The sequence below is a fragment of the Schistosoma haematobium genome, chromosome 1 (genome assembly GCF_000699445.3).
Source record: "Schistosoma haematobium chromosome 1, whole genome shotgun sequence".
Lineage (NCBI taxonomy): Eukaryota > Metazoa > Platyhelminthes > Trematoda > Strigeidida > Schistosomatidae > Schistosoma > Schistosoma haematobium.
The window spans coordinates 31,941,612-31,963,233 of NC_067196.1; the positions used below are offsets into that span (position 1 = coordinate 31,941,612).

At 31.8% G+C, this 21,622-nt stretch overlaps 1 protein-coding gene across 1 annotated transcript in view; it reads left to right on the forward strand.

Moving 5' to 3' along the window:
* MS3_00007617 (uncharacterized protein) overlaps positions 1-20,259 on the forward strand; it is a 36,809-nt gene extending 16,550 nt beyond the window's left edge. Inside the window, exons 3-4 of the mRNA XM_051215935.1 lie at positions 7,672-8,116; positions 17,733-20,259. Of these exons, the coding sequence (XP_051073729.1) occupies positions 7,672-8,116; positions 17,733-18,421 (1,134 nt within the window). The 3' untranslated portion in view covers positions 18,422-20,259. The remainder of the gene's footprint in view (positions 1-7,671; positions 8,117-17,732) is intronic.
* Positions 20,260-21,622: the final 1,363 nt, after the last annotated feature.

The window sequence follows — 21,622 nt, forward strand, 5'->3', positions numbered from 1 at the left end:
ATCTTTAACCATTGGTTATGACAATCATGTAGACCCCAGTCAAATAGTCTGCACATACCTACATAAATCAGTCATATAGTCAGTTTTTTACTAGACTGTAGTCATGTCTTCGTTTCTCCCCTCCTAACTCTCTTCCAAACCATTCATACACGAGCCATCATTGCGTACTAAGGTAGGTACTGGATGGGCATGCGTAACGTATTTCCTAACCACCTCAGTTAATAAAAATTCACTACTTCGTCAATAGATTTCGCACCCTTACTTCAGAATTGCTAATTCTATGGTCCTGACGTTTATGAGGAATGCTTCGAAAGAATCTATGATCAACTACTAACGGCATATGAATGACCCTTATTTTCAAGGACCAAGTTTCACGCCCATAAACTAGCACAGAACAAACTGCTGCACATCAGCTTGATCCCTTGTTTGACAGATGGGTATCTCACCCACGCCACAAGCGATACAAGTTGGCGAACAACAACCCAGCTTTTTTAATTTGTCCAGAGATCTCGTCAGGGATGGTGAGACTCTCGAGATAAGTGAAGCTATAGATACACCCAACTTCATTCCTTATCATTAATTCAGGCACTAACGCAAATCAGTGTATAAGCAACATTTTGTATTTAGGAGGGGAGCATCGCACCCCAAATATGCTTGCATCGTTGCTTAAGGCAGTCAAAAGACTGGATTTGTCCATCGCCTTCACTAAACACGACTATATCATCTGAGGGTTCTAGGCCAACAAGTGAGTCCCCAGTTAGAGTATTAATTCCTAAAATGCCAGATGGCGACAGTGCTATCTTTAAAAGAATGTCTATGACAAATTTAAATACAAATGAGGAAAGCGGAATACCCTGACAAAAATTACTTGAAGTCATCAATTCTTCGTGGACCTTAACTCGACCAGTAATGTTTGAGTAGAGAGCCTGTACAAGATTAATGCACTTCGTTGGTACGTTTCTCAACGACAAGCACTACCGTAAAGCCTGTTGATCTACGGAGTTTAACTCTGTCCTAAGGTCAAGAGATACCACTATAGTTGAGATTCCAGAACCTACCTAAGAGCGATTACTTGGTTTACATCTCCAAACTCAGATCTGAAGTCAACTTATTCTTCCCGAGTTTGCTCTCCACAAACTAATTAAGCGTCGAATAATTATTGATGTTAGCCATACTGATTCCTTTGTGATTATCACAAGACGGTTTTTGTTCTGGAGCAATTGGCAAGCTAGACTAGTGGGATGAGCATACTTTCAGTACCTATACTCTAGCTAATATCTCAGTCAATCGAACAGCTAAAGATGGACCATCACTTTTGAAGATCTTGGAGCTTAATCTATCAGCGCCTGTTGCTTTCTCTTATTTATGGTTCAGAGTCAGAGAACTTATGTTGACATCCCAATCAGGTTGTTTGGTTAAAGTGAACAACTTGAGGGCATCTGGTGAACAGTTAGACTGTTCTTAAAGGCGTTCTGCTTGCCGCCTCAGCCTTATGATTTGAGAGTGGGTCATTGTCCCATCGTTTCCAGAATTAGTCTCACGAATAATTAATGCTCGTTTCTCTGGTAAGCCTGGAAAGTTGTCTGCTGTTGCCCATCAGCAAAGCATTTTCCATCAGCTTTGCTTTTGCTGGCCACCACTGCTCACAGTCATTGTGTAAACTTCTGTCAATCTACGTTTAAGTTGCTTTCACTCATGGGAATCCGAACCCGGTGTGCTGAGTTTCCGGACATTCGATTCAGCAAATACTTTTGAAATCCGTTGATTTTTCTTGACCTTTTGGTCATAGTCACTCTTAAATATCACTACTGTTTTCACAGCCGTCTGGATATCATGCCGACCCACATTTGGGTGAACACCATTTTGACGATTGACTAGCTTCTCTAGTTGTTCCTAAAATATATTCTTTACTTCTTGATTGTTAAGTTGAATTCTAAGGCTTCTTTTTGCCGTGGCTTTCACGCGTCTATTAAAACGCAAACAAGCGCGTGCACGTACTAGAACATGATCGAAGTCTAGACATGGTCCCTAGAACGAGAGGCAGTCTTATTGAGCTTCTCGAATGATGGCTGGTGATAATATATTCTATTTGGATCAATCGTTGAGTCGATTGTGACAGTCTCCTCGTCATGTCTCTTTATACTAAAAGTCGGTACTTGTTAAGAACAGACGGTCGTCAGACCGTAGTTATACCAGACTTGCGCTTGTCAGTTCGTTGAGCAGGAGCACTGTAAGACTGGCCCAACTATCTTTCACTTTGGCTTAAACTACCTACTTGGACATAAAGACCTGCTAAGATTACGACGTCCGAAAGTTTGGCGTTTTGTATGAGAGCAGAGCTTTTCGTAAAACTCATCCCTTACTTTATCCGAACTGCAGTCAGTGGGAGCTTAGGCAGAGACGAAGAAGAGTCAACATGTTTCTATCTTTCCGCGTTCTGACTTCCCCAGTTAGTCGGACAGCTCAAAACCAACTATATGTTAGAATCCAGTGTGAAAGAACTTGCTCTACTTCTGAACTTATTGCTATCTCCACACTAGTAAGGCCACGAGTAGTAGCACCCAAAACTCCAGATAAACGGATGCTGAATTCCATCGATTTTTTGTATTAGCTAAGTACGGTTAAGTGAATGATCGTAATTGGATCCTGTTACAGCGGTACAACATACATCTACAGTTCTTGATTCTAGAGTCCTAGCTGAGGCAATCTGTTGTCCTATTTAACATGAGGTTCGAAAAACGAAAGCCCCAACATGTAGTTCCGTGAGCGGTTTCAGGCTACAAGCAATAACATTTTGTGAACTCAAATCCTTAGCACTGGTAGTGTGTGTTGATAAATCCATAGAAGTAGAGTTGGTCGTGGGAACAGGAGGGATATTAAGAGATGACGAGGGCACTTGACCATGAATATGATGATCTCGAGTGTTGTCGAAGGTATGAGGGTGATTGTAACTTCCTGGTTACCTGGATTCGGACCATTAGTCTGTTGCTTTTAGTCGCACTGCTTGGCAACCGATCTCTCCTTCATGCTAGGACTTGAAGGAATGATTATTTCAGCCAATATAGGTCGGCCAGGTCATTGCAATAGGCAAGCCCAATCATTTAGTCAAAATAGCAGCTAAGGTTGGGAATGAATTCGCAAAATAAAGATTACAATATAATTATAAAGTTTAAGATCTTTGGAACGGCAAAGAGTGAATGCATCTCCCTCATTGAGACTGGTTCTGAGCTTTGTCACTCAATATTTCCAATAATGGGTTTCAGAAATCGTGTGAACTCCAATCTGGTAGTCTAAACTTACCAACATGACTCAATAAATCAGTCAACAACTTCATGGAGTGATGCCATGTTTTGCTTTGAGCTTTCTTCCAACTTACTTTGGGCGTTGGGTTAGGCGGTTGTTTGGTAGACGCAATACATGTCCCAAATACCTCGGCTAATAAAAACTTGTTACTTCATCAACCTGTTTTTCCTCTTTACTTAGTGTTATCCTAACTTACACGAGCAATGGCAAGACTGTCTTTTTAATTAAGTTCCATGAGTGTAATGAAGTGTAAGCGGGAGGAGCATCCAAACAATTAAATGTTAGGGTAAAGCGACACAAATAATATTTGAAATATGTTCCTGAATCTTTAAAAGAACTCAAGAAGTTCTAGAATACTTCAGTGATAACACTACACACACTAGAAACAAGACATGATATCAACTGTGAAGCAATAAAATTGCTTCAGAATGGTCTTGAAGTTCATAAAAAGAAACTAAGCTTGGAATATATGGACGAACCACTAATGACACCACGGTCCTTCTTGCATATAATTATATGAAACATGGTTCACAAAGAAACTATTGGTAGTCATTTACAACGAAATGGTAATATCTTCACCACTTTTGTCACTGTAGGTAACTCAAGTAGTGAATGTTCTATATAAATTAATCATAATCTTCCATATGATTTTTCACAATTATAAATTTGAATTAAGAGTAAAACCGTAGGAAAACGTTATTCTGCTACGATTTTGCTCTTTATTCAGATTGATAATTGGCTGTTTATCTTGAGTGATAGACACTGAAGGACATTTTACAATTCTCATATATACATCCATTTGTCTACTTCATGCGGCTTTTATAATATTATTTACTGTCTGTCTACTTCTATTGAGTTCTTTTATTTATTTATCTGCCCACTATTTATAAATTTGTTGGTAACATTATTAAACGTTTACTAATCGTCCAAATACACCCTGACTGTTTTATGGGACTCAGGATTTCGCTACCAGTAAGTACCAATCAGTGATTTATACATACTTCTCTGACAAGCACTTAGTTTTACTCTACTATGTATGAATTTTAACCAGTTAACTGAATTCGATCGATTACCAAGTTTTATTTTGAAGCTTAAAATAAGTATTTCAAGTAGGGATTATCCAAAGTAAATATTATATCAATAATTTAGGAGTATTTCTGTTTATTATTAGGATTTTTCTATCCCTTTCTTTCGGGGTTAGTTCTTTTGTATCGATTTTTGATTAATGTCTCTATGCTTATATTGTCTTAAATGTGTCATTTAGGATGAAAAGATGGATAGTATTTCCTACTGTGCCTTTATTTAAAATATATTCAATCTGTCAGTCAGAATGCCACTTATTTTCTCGTTCATCCATTCATCCCTTTTTTCTATTTTATGCCTATTTGTAATCTTTCTGTTTTAATTTTCTCTCTTGCCAAAACATAAATAAATATTGGAGGAAAATTTTTACGTGACGACTTCGTTTGCAAACGAGCGATTTTTCAATTCAAATTTCTCATTGATCTAGGAGGAAATTAGGAAATTTCTCGAACTTATGTGATTGGCCTGTTTTTTTCTCTCTCGTTATACTAGGTCATTTTGTGATTTGCCAAGATAAATATAGTTTAGAGCATTTCTATTTGCCTACTTTCAGTAATGATTTATTTTCTGTAATGTGATAATATTATATTTAAAAATGTATTCCAATCTTGCTCAAGTTTGTGGCATGCAATTTGGTAGTATCCCTTATGCATTTATATTGTAAGAAAATCAGAAAAAGTGTGAAGCACCAATTTTTCTCATAGGCTCGGGTTTATGGTGGAATTAAAACCTAAAAAATCTCCGTAAATCTGTTAAAAATACCAGAAATAACTAGCTTGTCCTTAGCTTTTCCTTATATTCACTTGTCGATATACCCGTTAAGTATGATCGATATTTTTGGATGTATTGTTTTCCATATCTTTTTTACATGAAAATTTTTCTTCAGAAAGGTAAAAAATGCTGACAGAAGAACCTCAATCGATGACATTATAAGATGACTTTGTTAATGCTATGATGGCACTGTTAAATTATTTACTAACAAAAACCAACGTAGACTTTTAGATAGTTGTGCGGTGTGTGCTACTGATGTCGACAGATGTAAGTAGTATGTACCATCAATTGAAAGGGAAATGCTTGGCAGCAGAAGGTTAAGAAGATCGAAGAGAATGAGAACAAAAAATGATTGGTATAGAAATGAAGAAACAATAAAGTCTGAGACAATTGATGGACATTTCCCAAATGAAGTATTCACTGTATGGTTCTCAGATTTTAATAAGAGATTCTGTAATTTTCTATTCAAATACATTTAGTTGTTCTCGTTCACTACAGTTGAGTTGGAAAAAAGAATAATTTAATCGTAAATTATCAGTATTGTCTTTCACTTGCTTGATTGATGGTGACCAGTGGGTCTCAGCATCTTTCATACAGTAAGAAACATACCGAGTGAATGTTGATCGAACAAATAAATAACTCAAGTGATAAGGTAAATCAATAATCAAAGAACCAAAACAGTTGGTTTATCTCACTTAAGAGGCACAAAACTGTAACTTCCGAGAAGTGAATGATTACCAACGTAAACAAAATGATAATTAGACGGTTGCTTTCAATTGAATTAAACCTATTATTGTTTAATAGACATTATGCGAAATAAGATGACTTAGTTGCATGCTGTGTAAAAAAATTCTCAACAGCTAAAGGTAGTGTTACTCAGTAAGCATCCAGTAAAGTATTTTTATCCAGTTTTTCAATCACGCTATTTCGAAATCAAAAATTAAAGTCTATATAACATCCACAACGAGGTGTTACGTCGTTTAATTTATTGGTATAATAATTCTAATCGACACAACAGAGGAACTATTGTTATCATTTCGTTAGCAAAAGTGGATAAATCATAAAATGCTAACTTTGAGACTGAATGTAGTAAAATTGATACTGTACATGTCATTTAGTTTATATAAACAAAGAAATTGACTAACACATTAGCCTCCATGAAAGAAATATTGGAAGGCATTCAAGTGCTTGTATGTTTTTAATAACCAAAATCAGTTTTAAAGAATACACCCATAAATTCCCTTCTTAGAAAAAAAGTTCGGGAATATTTTCAGTGTCACACGGTATAACACAAATCTACACTGTTTTAGGCCATAAAATACAGAGCTTGCTGCATAACTACTACAGTGTTATGCTGGTACCAGATTTTATAATTGTTAAGTATCAGTTTCTATCATCAAGACGATAACCTTACTAAAATAAATCAATCATACACGTCAAAAGATTGCGTACTACTTCTATATTGAGTAATTGAAAATCGTAAAATTGAATGTATCGTTCATTCCAGATTGTTATTGGCGAATAAAGTGAATAATCGTTAATTGTTTTGTGACCTTTATTTTCATCTTTAATTAGTCTCATGGGTGAAATTAAAGTCAAAGTATAAGACCACTTATTTGTAAAGAATTGTGCTAACTGATTTTTCAATTTTCTGGCTTCTTAGGTCCTTAAAGTTACTGAAGTTATTTATTATTCTAATATTGGATTAGGTGTAAATAAGTTAATTGCATCACAAGACCTTAGTACCTTTTGTAGCGTTAATATATCGTGTCCCAGACAGATCTGTTACTGTTCATGGGCCTAGTGTATACAGCAATCAATTCAAAGAATATATCTGAAGTAGTTTAGTTTGGGTTAGTATATCTGCTGTACCAAATAAATAGTCTTGTGATAAGGTTACGAAAATTTATCTAAAGAATATTTACGATACTCTCTAATGGTTCCTACTTCGAATATCACAGTTTGCATAAAATTATTCACTTGAGCATTCTTGGTAGTATACATTTTATTATAGTCTGTGGTAAATGCTGTTACGTACCAAGTACATAATAAAGAATAATTCTAAAATAAAATGTGTTTATTTGCTTTAAATTCTATGGTTTTGTTCCACAAAGTTGTACGCACTCTCTACTAGTCTCTGTCGTGAGAAATTCCTTTCCAAACTTGTACCTCGTGCTTTGTTAATACACCACACCTATTTGCGAAATGGGAGTCGTGTAATTTAAAAAATGAATCAGATCATAATGACTTCTAGTTTTATTTTACTTTTTTGACAATTACTTCAGTTTTAAGATCAGAATTTTTACGTATGGAATATAAAATTCATCCGGTTTGAATAACTAAAGATTCCACTTTTAAGATCACAGTAATATTTTTTGCTAATCTATGCGATAAACTATGTTAATTATTTCATCTTAACATCTAATTAATATCTGCATACATTGCTATAGTTTTTTTCTGACTGTTTGTTTCCTTCAAGTGCCTAATTATAAACATACTTTTTTCATTTTATAGGAAGCTTATAGAAGTTGGTTTTGTGCAACAGAATTCCCACTGTATTATCCACTTGATGACGCAGATGTAAGTATACCTTTACACTCGAAATCTCGGGATTCCGATATAACTGACGTCGAAGTTAATCGAATTCATGTTCCCTTCACAATTTCAAATTTATCGACCAGTTCCAAAATGCCTCGTCCTCGGAAGAGTAGTTACTTCTTAAATAGATCATCACCGACACAACCATTTGATCTATCTGTTGTAGAATCTATGTCAAAACCCAAGAATATATATCGAAAATCTAACCCCACAGAATTCCAGTTAGATTCTCATTTACTTTTTCGACTGGAAATTGTACAACCCTGCATTTCATGGTGTACTCAGGTTGAGACTGTTTGCCCATATTTAAATCCCGCTGATCCTACCTCAAACGGTGGTGAACCTGCATTTTTGTGCGATGGTAAGTACATATTTGTTTATAGTATTTATGCTTACTAATAATTATTCTTTTCACCTTCTATGTTAAAATATGTTCACTCTTTTTATGTTTGTTACTGGGTTTAAAAGCCTTCATCCTATCACTATTTCATAACGTCTACCATGAAAGCATTTTCTATTGGTTCCACATAGTGGTAACTGTTTCCTGCAGAATTTAAGTGGTAAAATAGACGACCCAATACATAGGTATTGAGTGCCTATTTGTTTAAGTTGGGAAACCCGAGTTTCAAACTAATTGTCCACCCAAAACCTTGGATATGGATAGTATTGATGACTAGTAAATCTATATTATTTGATACTATTAGGGTATAACTCCTAACATAGTCCGGTCATCTTTCAGACTGTGACAAAATTTGTAGATATTTTTGCCATTCATGTGGTCTGAAAGCCTGTGTATTATCAAAAGTCATTAAATATCACCTACTCAAATCCATTTACGGTACAATTTTCGCTTCTCTTTTCTTAGTTTTGGTCCGTATCTTCAACTAATTCTACATTAATAACAGTTTACTTATTACCTGTTATTTAAGAATTCACTTACATTTTGACTACTGAGTTCTTTGCGATTAGAAATGTGGTTCCTATTGGTCCATTTTTATTCACTCTGTATGATATGAAGATGTTGTTGATTTCATATTGTTTCATCAACTATAAATGTTAATAACCCTAGTCAACTTTCCTATGCATACTCATATTTTTGTTAGATAGATCGATAAAATTCATTATTGCATGTTATGTAAAAGTTTTGATTCAATAAAAACAACTAGCTGAATAGTACAAAGGTTTAGTTACAGAGTAAGTAATAACTTTATTTTACGGAATATATTTTTGTATTAGAAACAGTAAGATGTAGGTAAATTTCGTATTATCAAATTCAGAGCTTTTAAATGCTTAATTTAGAAGGATTGTATTAATTCTAGATATAATGATACAATATTGTGATCAGCGGATAATAAAACATATGTATATTCATTGTTTCCCTCTTTTCTAAACAGCTTACACGTTTATTTATCACTCTTAGTCTGTTTTCTTTATTTTCTGAGACCTAAAACTTCTTCCAGCATTCTGTCTTCTGTCTTTTTTGTTTCCATAAGGTTTCCATAATTGAGATGTCGTTGTCTAATAATCTCCTTGTCCACATTAGATGTTTCCGCTCATTAGTAGTGATTTCTTAACATTATTAGCACCCGTAATCAAAAAACATTCTCAATACCTATTCAAATATTTTGATTAATTTGATAATTGCCCGTTTAGTTATTTCGTTCTTCATATGGTAATGTATGTACAAGGTATGCATCATGAGTCAGTCACGAGGTATTTCTGAAATTTCGTTATTCTTGTGTCCCACTTGATGATTCCGAGTTACAGTCATTTAACACAGCCTAACAGTTCTATGTTCAACTTTTGTGAACCTCTTTACGTCGACAACAATTTTTTACAACTCAGTTTCTAATCAACTTCCTGTGTTAATATAAATGTTTTGTTCTTGTTTGCGCTTATATTATATTCACTTTCGTATTCTTTCACCAAATAGTGTCTAAAACCGTGGCATCCTGAAACAATACCCTATCTCTCGCTACAATGTTTAGGTTTCCTACGTGTTGTTTATAATCCCCTTAAATTATTTCAAACAATTCACTGAAAGTTCCTGTTTATTGAATGGAATTTTTAAATTAAAAGCAGCTTATTTTTGTTTATCGGGAGTAATAGTTTAGACCAGCTCTCCATTATTTATTGATCAAGTGTATAGTTGCATCTTTAGCGATTCATCTGTGATCATCAATACTCTTTTCTTTTGTTGTACTCTGAATATATATATATATATATATATATATATATATATATATATATATATATCACTACTTGTTTGTTGTTTGGGCCTTCCTCTTCTAGTCCCTTTTGTCCTCCATAACTAAGTAAATAAAAGCTCATTGATTTTTTTTCGCTTTTCGTCCTCTTCATCTGTTTTCTATCTGTTAATTCGTTATCTGTTAATATATAGGCAAAAATTATTGTATATTTCATCAAACTAAATAAGATTAGTTTTTAATGATAGCTAATTATTGATATTATATCTTCCTCACATCCATATATATACATTATGCATTTGTTTTTCCATGACTACGAAATGAATAACTTTAATTTGGTCTCATTATACTCACTATTAGTTATTACTTATCACCATTATTATTATTATTATTATCTTATCTCCTAATGGAGAATATTGTTGTTGTCTTCAAGTCTTAGAATTATATCTAAGTAAATATTTCCAATTTCTTATTCATTTGTACTGATAATAATAATAGTATAAATAATGTGTCTTTCTGTTTATGTAAAATATCATAACAAAGAGGCTCATTCATTACTTGAAGCTTAAGCGATGAAATGAATATGTTTGAATAGTTTATCCAGCAACCTTATAGTTTTCTACTTTATTCGAATCGCACCTCATACTGAACATATATTCCGAATACACTGAACAGCGTATTACTTCAAATAATAATCTTTGGATTTTAATTGGTACTTTCCTAGACATTTATAAATGGCGGAAGAGATAATCACTAAAATATATAAAATCCTAAAGTAAACATATAATTATTATCTTTAACCATATTATCTACTTGACTTCTAATATTTAAGCTCATTTGTAGTCTTTATTCGCGGATTTGTAGCATTTCACCATGGCTATACACTAATAATAAATATATTTTTTAATACCCCGATGAGTAGAAAAATTGTGCTTCTGACGTTTCGTAACTTGATGTAAGGCACTTCTCCAGAGTAAATAAACAACCGAATTAAATTAACACAAGTTTAAATGGTACAATTTTCCTACCTATTGGGATATAACAAAAACATATTTGAAACTATTAAGTTCAACCTTGGTATTGATACATATAGCTATCCACTATTAACGATCTCAACCCCGTTGAAGGACATCCATAGATCTTGTGTATGGATCCGTGAACTAAAATTCTAGAATTTCGGTTAGCTAGACCTGTTGCCCGATTAGATGTACGACTTAAATACGAAAGGATGCAAATAATAGATAAATGCACAGTCCTTATGAACTGTGTATAACATTTCATAAGCTCAATTTGTTTGCCTATGTTGAAAAAATCAACACTAGTTTGGAGGGTCAATAACAAAAACTAAATAATATCTAAAAAAAAAGAGGACGGTGTGGTCGCGAGTAATTATAAAAGTCATGCGAATAATCAACACTTCCCGGTCAGCATTATCGACTGAGCGCATAGGCACCCAAGACGTCAGCTTATGTTCCTAGTGTGGGAAAAGTCCGAGTAATGTGACTAGCTGATCTTCAACCAATCGTTGGTGGCGGGCAAATTCAGAAGGTGCTAGAAGCTACACATTCAATTTACATAAGACATTTGTGTTTTTACCACTATACTTTTGTCCCGACTTTTCTTTGAAATATATTTTGTTTTTAATCTTGTCAGGTCGAGCAAAGTTCACTGTTCGGAAATTTGTAAATAGGGAAGTACATATAAGCGTCATAGAAGGATGAACATTTCAAAAAGTGATATCCTGATGCTGAATGCGAGCATCTAAGTGACAGAGAAATAAACGGTATTAGAAAACTAGGAATTGTTTATCGACTAAACACTCAATTGATAATCATACAACACTCGAATAATATCAATAAACCGAACTATTAGTCATTATTTTGTTATTTTTGGTTTAATAAATACTTGTTTGTATATCACTTAGTTAACATAAATTATGCATTAATATGATTTTTTTTATAGCCAATATTGAAATTAAAGTAACTATATTTCACAGTAGTTGAACAATCACTTGTGCACCAGTAGCTCTTTAAACTAAGATTTTCATAACTTTTTTAATCCTTGTTTTTATTACAAAAAACTATGATTGGTTTGTCAAAATGACATTAAATATAAATTTATAGTTGACTAACAAACAGATTTGGTATAGATTATTCTCATATCTCCTGAAATATATATTTGCAATTTTTAGAATTCTTTTCTGTGACTTTGACGTGTAAACTCTCACACTATGGAATTAAGTAGGTATATAACTCTTTACGTAGTTATGTGCTAAAGTTATATTGTACTAATGATTCCGTTAGAATGGTCAAATTAACATGAGATAGTACTTTTTTTAAATGTAACTATATAAACTTGAATTACCTATGATTGAGACTACTAAAGAAGAGAACAAAACAAAAACTACTTTATCTTTAGTTCTCAATACACTTAAAATAGATAGAGAAAATAGAAAAAAGAGCAGACAAATCAAAGTAACCAGAAAGATTGGAGTCTTAAAATAAGATTGGTTCAGCGAATAATTCCTTTTTTGGCGAATTCATTTTCAAGGTTGTACAATCGCAAGTATATACACTTATTTTATCAGGATGATGATAATTACAATAATAACAATAGTAGTGATAATAAAATTCTGTTAAACATGGTAACCGTGAAGTAGTATAAACAAAGGTATTAAAACATTTTCTATCATGGAAACTAATAGTCTTATTGTTAAGGCCTTGAATATTCATCATGAAGATAAATGCGAAAATTATAACTGGGAATGGATGGCTCAGTATGATAAAATAAAATTTCGAAATGAAATGTAATCAGGAGGATCATGGATCAAAGTTTATATGCATAGACAAAACAAATAGATTTTCGGTAATATATGTGTATATCATCAATTGTATTTTCATTTGTTTATAATAATGAAATTCAATGTCTTATTTGACCATTTAATGAACTTGGCAAATCTTTTACGTTTATTATTTCATTCACTTGAATGTTATTATTTTTTTTGTCATTAAACCTACTATTCTTTATCTAATTAAATAAGAACTAATAATGAAGACTGATTATGTATACTGTTCATGTTTATTTGAAAATCGTTATCAAAAAAAACTAATGAACTCATTTTATCGGAGAGTAATCAGTAGTGATATGACCAGACCTCGTTATATATATATATATATATATATATATAATTTTCTATTGACATAATTAATTAACTTTCTTATTTAGCTTTCTACCGATTGTTTTGACCTACTTATGAGAATTTATGTAGAAAATAAACACTGAGTTACAAGTGTATATATATAACGTTTTCTTAGATGGTTGTTAGATTTTACAAAATGGATTAATTTAATTCGATAATAAATAAAAAAAATGTTGCATTCCACTTTTTGGTAACTTTAATAGAAAAAAAAATTAAAAGATTACTCAAATGTATTGGGTTTTTTAAAAGAATCTTTTACCTAACCTTAGTATAGCAAATTATGAATTGGAATGAATGAAATGGTTTTACGCTTAATGTTGTTTATCATTCCCTTACCTGCTTGGAAGTCTCATCAGCCCTTGTGGTCTGGTGTGTGACGAAATCTCAGCACGGATACAGAAGGCTCGACTAGCTTTTGCCAACTTGCGTCATTTATGGCGTAGGCGAGATATCCGTCTATCAACCAAAGGACGTGTTTACTGCGCAGCAGTTCGTTCCGTCCTACTTTATGGCAGTGAAACATGGCCGGTAAGAGTAGAGGATATTCGTAGGTTACTAGTATTCGATCATAGGTGTCTTTGAAACATTGCTCGTATATCATGGGACCATCGAGTAAGTAACACAGTTGTTAGGAAACGGGTACTAGGTAAGGATGGCAAATCAATTGATGAAGTAGTGAAACTTCATCAGTTGAGATGGCTGGGACACGTGTTACGTATGCCCAACGACCGACTGCCTCGACGTGCTATGTTCAGTGGTATAGGAGTAGGTTGGAAGAAAGCTAGGGGCGGCCAAACCAAAACATGGCACAAGTCCATAAAGTCACTGACAAGTGGACTGAGTCATGTTGGTAGGTGTAGACTACCTGGTTGGGGACCGCGAGATGATAGTAACCGATGGTTAGAGACCCTGAATGACATGGCTCAAAATCGTTTGCAATGGCGCAGGTGCATACACTCTTTGTGTTCTCCCAAATTCTAATCTCTTGAATTCTTCATGTCCCTTTCTTTTTTCTCTTTCCAAATTTATTTCACTGGATTATACTCTTTAAATAACATCTTGAAACCCTAATGTTTCTGATTACTGCTTATACTCTTACTACATCTACCACTACGGAATTTGAGTGGATAACTGCATCTCTGTACTAATGTGGTGTGGCAACTCGAACTGATGTACGTACGTACGAAGTTCTACGTTGTTACTGACTGACTGACTGACCTTACCTGCTTGAATATGGGTATTTTGTCAAGTTTCTTATTACTCACAAAATTTAATTAGTACGCTTTTTATAAAGAGTTAACGGTTAATACAGCCTAAATAAACAATTGATTTTACGTTATATTTAATTGTTTAATTAAATACTGTAAATTTACTATATATTCTTAAGTGCTTTCTAGACTTTGATGAATATTGCCTTTTCTTTTAACAGACATATGAGCGAAAAAAATTTATAAAAGCTGTTCCAGATCATGTTTTCATTCTCTAACTCCAAAGCGATAAAATTCTTTCTACCCATGATATGAAATGATGAGAACAACATAGAAATCAGTATATGGTTGGATCGATTCAAATTACTCTACTTTGAATTAGTATAGCATAAAAATCCAATTGGAAATAGTATAATAAAATAGGTTAAGAGGTTAACTTGGTAAAGAAAACTAGTTATAGAGTATTAAGACACAAAATATGATAAATAATTAACCCAGCTTTTGCAATGTAATTAATAAGTTATATCATTAATTGTCTTAACTACCAATATCTACTATAATTCAGGTAGTTTTCTTTATGACTAAGATCATTGTTTCCTGTTTTTATCAAGTATTTGTCTACCTTCATGCTGTGATCTTGTATTTTCCTTTCATCATTAAAATTTTACACAAAAAATACATTAGTTAAGCACATAATTCTCCCACCACCACGTACCTTTGATGTTGAATTGTCAAAGTTAGTGCTAAGAAATAAATTACTATTGTATTTATTCCTTTTTTTGTGGGTTTACAAATACCTAACCGTTAACATAGTTACGTTGGTTACAAATGATATCTCAGTCTTTCGTATCCGGGCTTAAGTTCCATTATCTCCCCGTACGTTGATACGACTCCGAACAGAAAAAAAGTGGTTTGATACTTGTGAACATATCATTTTCCACAGTCCAATCAGTTTGAAGTCACACTTTTTGTTTATATTAGTTCCAAACCCCTCCCAGAACATGTACTTTTATGTATATTCCTTTGTTAAACATGTTCAAGCCGCCATATTTCTGTCTTCTTTTAGCCATACATCGTACCGATTCTAGTAGTTTATGACTAATTAAACTCTAATAATAATCGTCTCTTTTCTATCTTTTGCTAAATGGTAATGAAGCGTAAGATGGTAGAAAAAATGTTCAAAATCTGCATTCAAATATGTGTATGAAATATTATTCTAACTCACGTCTGTTGATTTTTTTCTTGGATCCAATCTCTTTTTTATTGTTGAAAAATTCACGTAAAAATGTTTAAAGAGTATTTCCAAATTCAATCATTACTATTCGGTACTTTCTTCGTTATTCTAATATGAAAAATAACAGATTCATATTGATTACCCTTTAATATGAACTACTCACTCTTGTTTATCTCTTAATATAAAGTCAATTAATTTTCCTTTTATATATTTATTCTAAATTCATACTTTTGTTCAATAATTTTATATTGGCTAGCGTTTTAAATGTATCATTACCCTTTTATAATTATGATATACAGACTTGTGTTGTGTTAATTACTACAATGAATATTGTTCATTTTTCACGAAGTTGTACCATTATTGTAAATATTAGTGATTTTCTGCAAGGTCACATGTACTTCATTATGGCGAACATATATATATATATATATATATATATATATATATATATATATATATATACCATTTTTCTGGTGAACCTCATTTTTTTTCGATTACTTTCCTTCATACACTCGAAAATTTTAGTGATCGGTAAACCAGTATAATGTCATACTGTAATGACAGTAGACCGATGGATACGTTAAGTATATAAAGTTTGATAATCTGTCAGTTCGGTCAGTATAACTTTCAGTGAATTATATTCTTTATTTTAACCATACATCGAAGATTTCTAGTATTTTAAACTTTTATATTTCTCTTATTAGTAATGAAACGCATATGCTATTTCATAAAAAAACCTAGAAACGATTTTAAAGCTTGAGGCTTCCTATTACACAGAAATAGAGGATTAGCTTGAATAACAGCATTTTCGACGTCATTATATTTGTATACTTTTTGTTTAAAGGGAACATGGTTTGCTGTGAAGTAAAATTGGGAAGTGTGTATCAAGATAAATTCTCATGTACTTTACCACCTCATAAGGTTTCAAATATATCTAAATTTTACACAATTACTTTTTTAACATTTTCAAATATACTTATTAGTATGTAAATCAATGAATTCAGATCTGTTTATAATACAAATGATAAATTTGAAAGTCGTTACTGCCTATATAATGAGGTTTTGTTTGCATGACCACGGGAGTTTCATGCATACAGTTTTTTTTTGCTACTTCATCTACTGTGTCAAAGATTCAATAAACTATTTTAACTTATTGGTAGTGCAATACCTTGGTTCTTTAAGATATTTATATAGGAAATGTATTAGTATATACACTATTTGCATCTTTAAAACCGTTGGAACAAATAATCTTCAATCGCCTATAACTAGTGTAACAATCCAATACCCACTGAACAATTCAGTGGAATTATATAAATGTAAATATAGAATCACTCATTTAAACAAGTTAAGAATAACAATAGTTCCAGAATAAGACGGATTCACCGTATTTTGTTCCTTTGTCTTCAGTTACATACAAGCTAATAGGTTTACTTTGTTTTAAATATTAATATTTTTGTAAAATAAATCTATGATTTGTTTATCAAAGAACAGGGGATTGTTTGAAAGATAAAATGAATTCGAAATTTGAGATTATTAATAGAGTATGTATGACTAAGTTAAATTATTCATAAATATTATGTTATATATAGTTAGTCATAGATAACATAGAACCTAGCAACATGTGCAAGAATCCAGATTGTTATACCACATTGTACAGCGAATTAACATTATCTTGATGAATTATCAAATTTATCTATTTGCATACTTGTTCGTTAAATTTATTTATTGTATCTAATATTACTGGATTGATCCTCTTTGTTAACTTATCCTTTCGTTTTCTTTTACAATATTATGCCTAACTCACTTTTACTGAAACAGCTAGACGTAATATTCGATAATTGAAGTGAAGCCAAGACTTAATTAAATGAGTCAATTGATATATATCATCGGATCAGTAACGTGAAGTCTGTTAATTTAAATCCAGCCGTAACTTTCTTTCAACTTCTATCATCACTCCTGTCTACAAAAAGGAGTATTTTATGTCTTTACGTGGTATTCTAGCTCATGATACAATTTTCCCATGAAATTATTATTATTTTCAAATATTTTTACTCACTTACTGTAAAAACGTTCTTTTTAACACTAACTTAATCATTATTTGTTCTTCATTCTGTTTTATTATAATATAGAAAGTCATTACCATCACAGTTCAAGATATCAAGCAGTTTACTGGGATGTGAATACTTGTGAGTCTGAGTGTTGTTTTGGTGTGTCAGACTCAATTCTTCTTTCTGTATCCATTCCCGATAAGAAACAGTATTCTACTCCAACTGATTTTCTTTTATCATATTCATCTGATGTTGAGGAATCTAACGATAATGACTCATGTAGTCATTTACGTGATCGCTGCCTTCATCGACTTTTATCAGTGCATCATTCATCATTGATATCAGAATTTTCATCTGTTGTTCCAGATCAAACATCATCAATATATTTCAATTATGATAATAGAATTAACGCCAAGAATTTCAGTAACTACCATTCATTATCTCCTGCTCTACATAAAATAGATAGCATTTCTTTTAAAATTATGCTTACGATATCGTTCACTTTTCATTTTTTCATTTGGTTACATAACATTCAAGTTTTATTATTTCAAAATTTCACTTCGATTTTTATTTTTTTGCGTTATCATCATGTGACGATGACGATTATGAATACTCCTCCAACAAACAATAATGATGATAATAATACTACTGATGAAAATACACATTATGTATCAAGTTCCTTGAGTCATCCGCCAAATTCTTTAGTATCACACCCATCACTCTCTTTGTCTCATTTTACAAAACATTCAACTCCATGTCGACCATCGTAACAACAATTTCTCGATTTATCTTATAATGTGATAGATTATTATTATCACTATTACTAATAGGTAACCTTTTTATCTCTATATTTTATAATAAACAAAGTGAGTAATATGTTTAAATCTTTATTTATTCATTTATTTCTATACTTTCATTGCTGTTGACTTTAGTTTCTATTGTTTTGATTAGTGGTGTTAGTAAGAATACTTTTTACCAATAATAATATCATGCGAAATATGTCGATTTAGTTAGGTTTTACTTCTAATTTCGACACTTAGTCAGAGAATGAAATTATTTACTGTGAGTATATATATATATATATATATATATATATATATATATATATATTTGTTCTGTCCTCTTTTTCTGCACCTTTCTTCTTTGTTTTTTTCGTTTCACATCCTTAAATTTGTATCAGTAAGCAAAGGTATACTTAGAAGAGTGTCGTAGTTTACATCTTCAAGTCAACGATAATGTATCTCCTTATAAATTGACATTTATTGATTTCCTTTGTTAGTCACTGCTAGTTCTCAAGAGCATAATCTATTTATTTCTTCCAGGCTGTTTACTTCCTTTTTCTCACTTTTCACCAGTCACGAAATCATCTTGTCTTATTTTGTTTAAGCTTTTTCTGTATAAAAAACGAAGGAAAAAGACAATTAAAACTCGTCGAAAATTAAGAAGAGATGTATGGGAGGATGTTATGAGTTTGTTATTATTATTAGTAGTATTAGTAATGGTAGCAGTAGTAGTATTATCGTTAACTATTTTAATCCGCTATAAATAGATGACATATAAACAATGTAGATTATTAGTCAGTTGTACAATTAAAACCATTTGATTTTTGTCTTTTTCTTTCAATCTTCCTAAATCAAATTATGTTTACATACACACGCATGTACTGGGTATAATCATTATTTTGTTGTTCATAGTGTTGTTTGGAGATGGAGAATGAGTGTTCACTTCTGCTTTTTCGATTATTAGACAGGTTACGCATTTTCTCGTTACTGGAATTCATTTGATGATATATATATATATATATATATATATATATATATATATATATATATATATATATATATATATGATTGTGTAAATTACCATTTCTTAGTCAAAGATTATTTTGTTTCTTATTGTGTATATTTCAATTGCTAGAAGAGTGGCTTCTCGATCCTATTCGATTTGTTGTTAATCTTTATTATTGCTAGTTGTGATTAATGTTTGTTGTTAGATACTTTCCAAATTTTGTGTTGCCTTTTTACGCTATTGTTTCCATAATAAAGATCTTGAATTCGACTTTTATCCTACTAAACATTGTTGCTTTGTAATAATTAATAATTGAGTGAATTGTAAATCGACATCGGAGCGCATATATATAGCGCATTATTATCGTTTTTGCTTTAAATATAATTAACTTTGATAAATGGCAATTGCAATTTTTCTTGTCGATCTCTATTGTTTGGGGTCGATTCAGTTAAGCATTTGATTTTATTTATTGCAGACGTATTGTGTAGCGCCTTTTTACTGCTACTATTACTACCACTCATCTATTGATTCATTCCTACTTCTATGTGATGTATCTTTCGTAGTATTTATAAATCATATTCTTTTAGATTCTCATCTTGTTTATCCTTTATTATCACTAGTATAATTGTTTATAACGCATTTATATTCGTCTGCTGATGTAAAGATTTATTTACTGTTCATATATATATATATATATATATATATATATATATATATATATATATATATATATATATATATATAATCTATCCTTTCTTGTTTCAGTTCCCACTATATATACACATACAATCACATTGGAAATAAAATCTTCATTTACCATAACACAATAAAAGTTTTAATAAAACAGTCATGGTCATGAGGTGTAATATAAGTTTTACTTAGAATAAACCCAACTTAATTGTGTATAGCTAGTAATTAATATATAGAAAAATTCACATAAAAACTTTTTTGAATAAATTCATACAACTTATTTTGTAGTAACGCATAAATATCGACTAATTTGGAACTGTTAACATTTTCTACCGATTACAATGTTGAGGGAAAGCGTTCTTGTTGATAATCTCTGAACTAATACTATGGTTACTTTTTTTTTTATCGGCAATCTACATTTACTGCCTGATTTATAGTGGGAGTTATATGATTGCCGATTATTTATTGTGTCATACAAATTGGTCATTAGATGGAAACTAAACCGATACGCTATTAACAGATACCAATGACGTTTTATGGATTTATTGACAGAGTTTGATCATTAAGCTGGGTAAGACAATAATTCAATGATAATACATACAATGACTTCTTAGTTACCAACGGAATTATTATGTTAGATCACCTAGTTGGATATATACAGCGAAGTTATAATGAAAATGGTATCTTTTTTTACTGGAATTCATGGTTAAGTCACTTATCGCTCCTGCTATAGAATTATTTTTACATGATTGAATATCACAATAATGTAGGTATTCACTATGTTCATTCTTTGCCAATGAGACTAATGATTGAAATATCAATTTATAACGGTTATTAGTACTAGAAAACTTCCTTATTTCCGGACAATATGCCAGAATAATGTACTGGTATCTCACTAAGTCTTAAAGTCTCTAGTAATAGTTGAAATAAACATAATCCTAACTTCAAATAACCATAAACTTGACTTAAAAATTACAATAGATATAGTTTGTTGTTGTAAATTATTCTTTGTTAGTCGTTTATTAAATTGATCGTATTGACACTACATAATTTCTACTTATGGGCGTTTTTGAAAACTTCAAACAACACGTTCATACCAAGTGCACTAATTGGTGAACAATGAACAAAACAAAATGCCTATCCTCAATGCCATTCCTAGTAAACATTTGTACTGTCATAGTATAACTTCCCACTCAATCCCAGGCAAGAAATCATCGAGGCACAAATAAACATGTGGTGTAGAATTATGCTTCCAAAATGTATGTACTCAGATGTCTACACAGACCCAATAAATTGTTAGACAGGGTCATTAAAAACCTACAAGTTTTTTTACTGTCTTGGGAATTAGATTACTAGACTCAATTGATTGAGGTTTTGTGTGATGAACATTAATAACAGTCAGCCAATTCAATGTAACAGATATTACTGTGTTTCACTGAAAAAGAGGTTTTATTAAATATTAAATTTCCGTCCTTCATAAATAATACTTATCT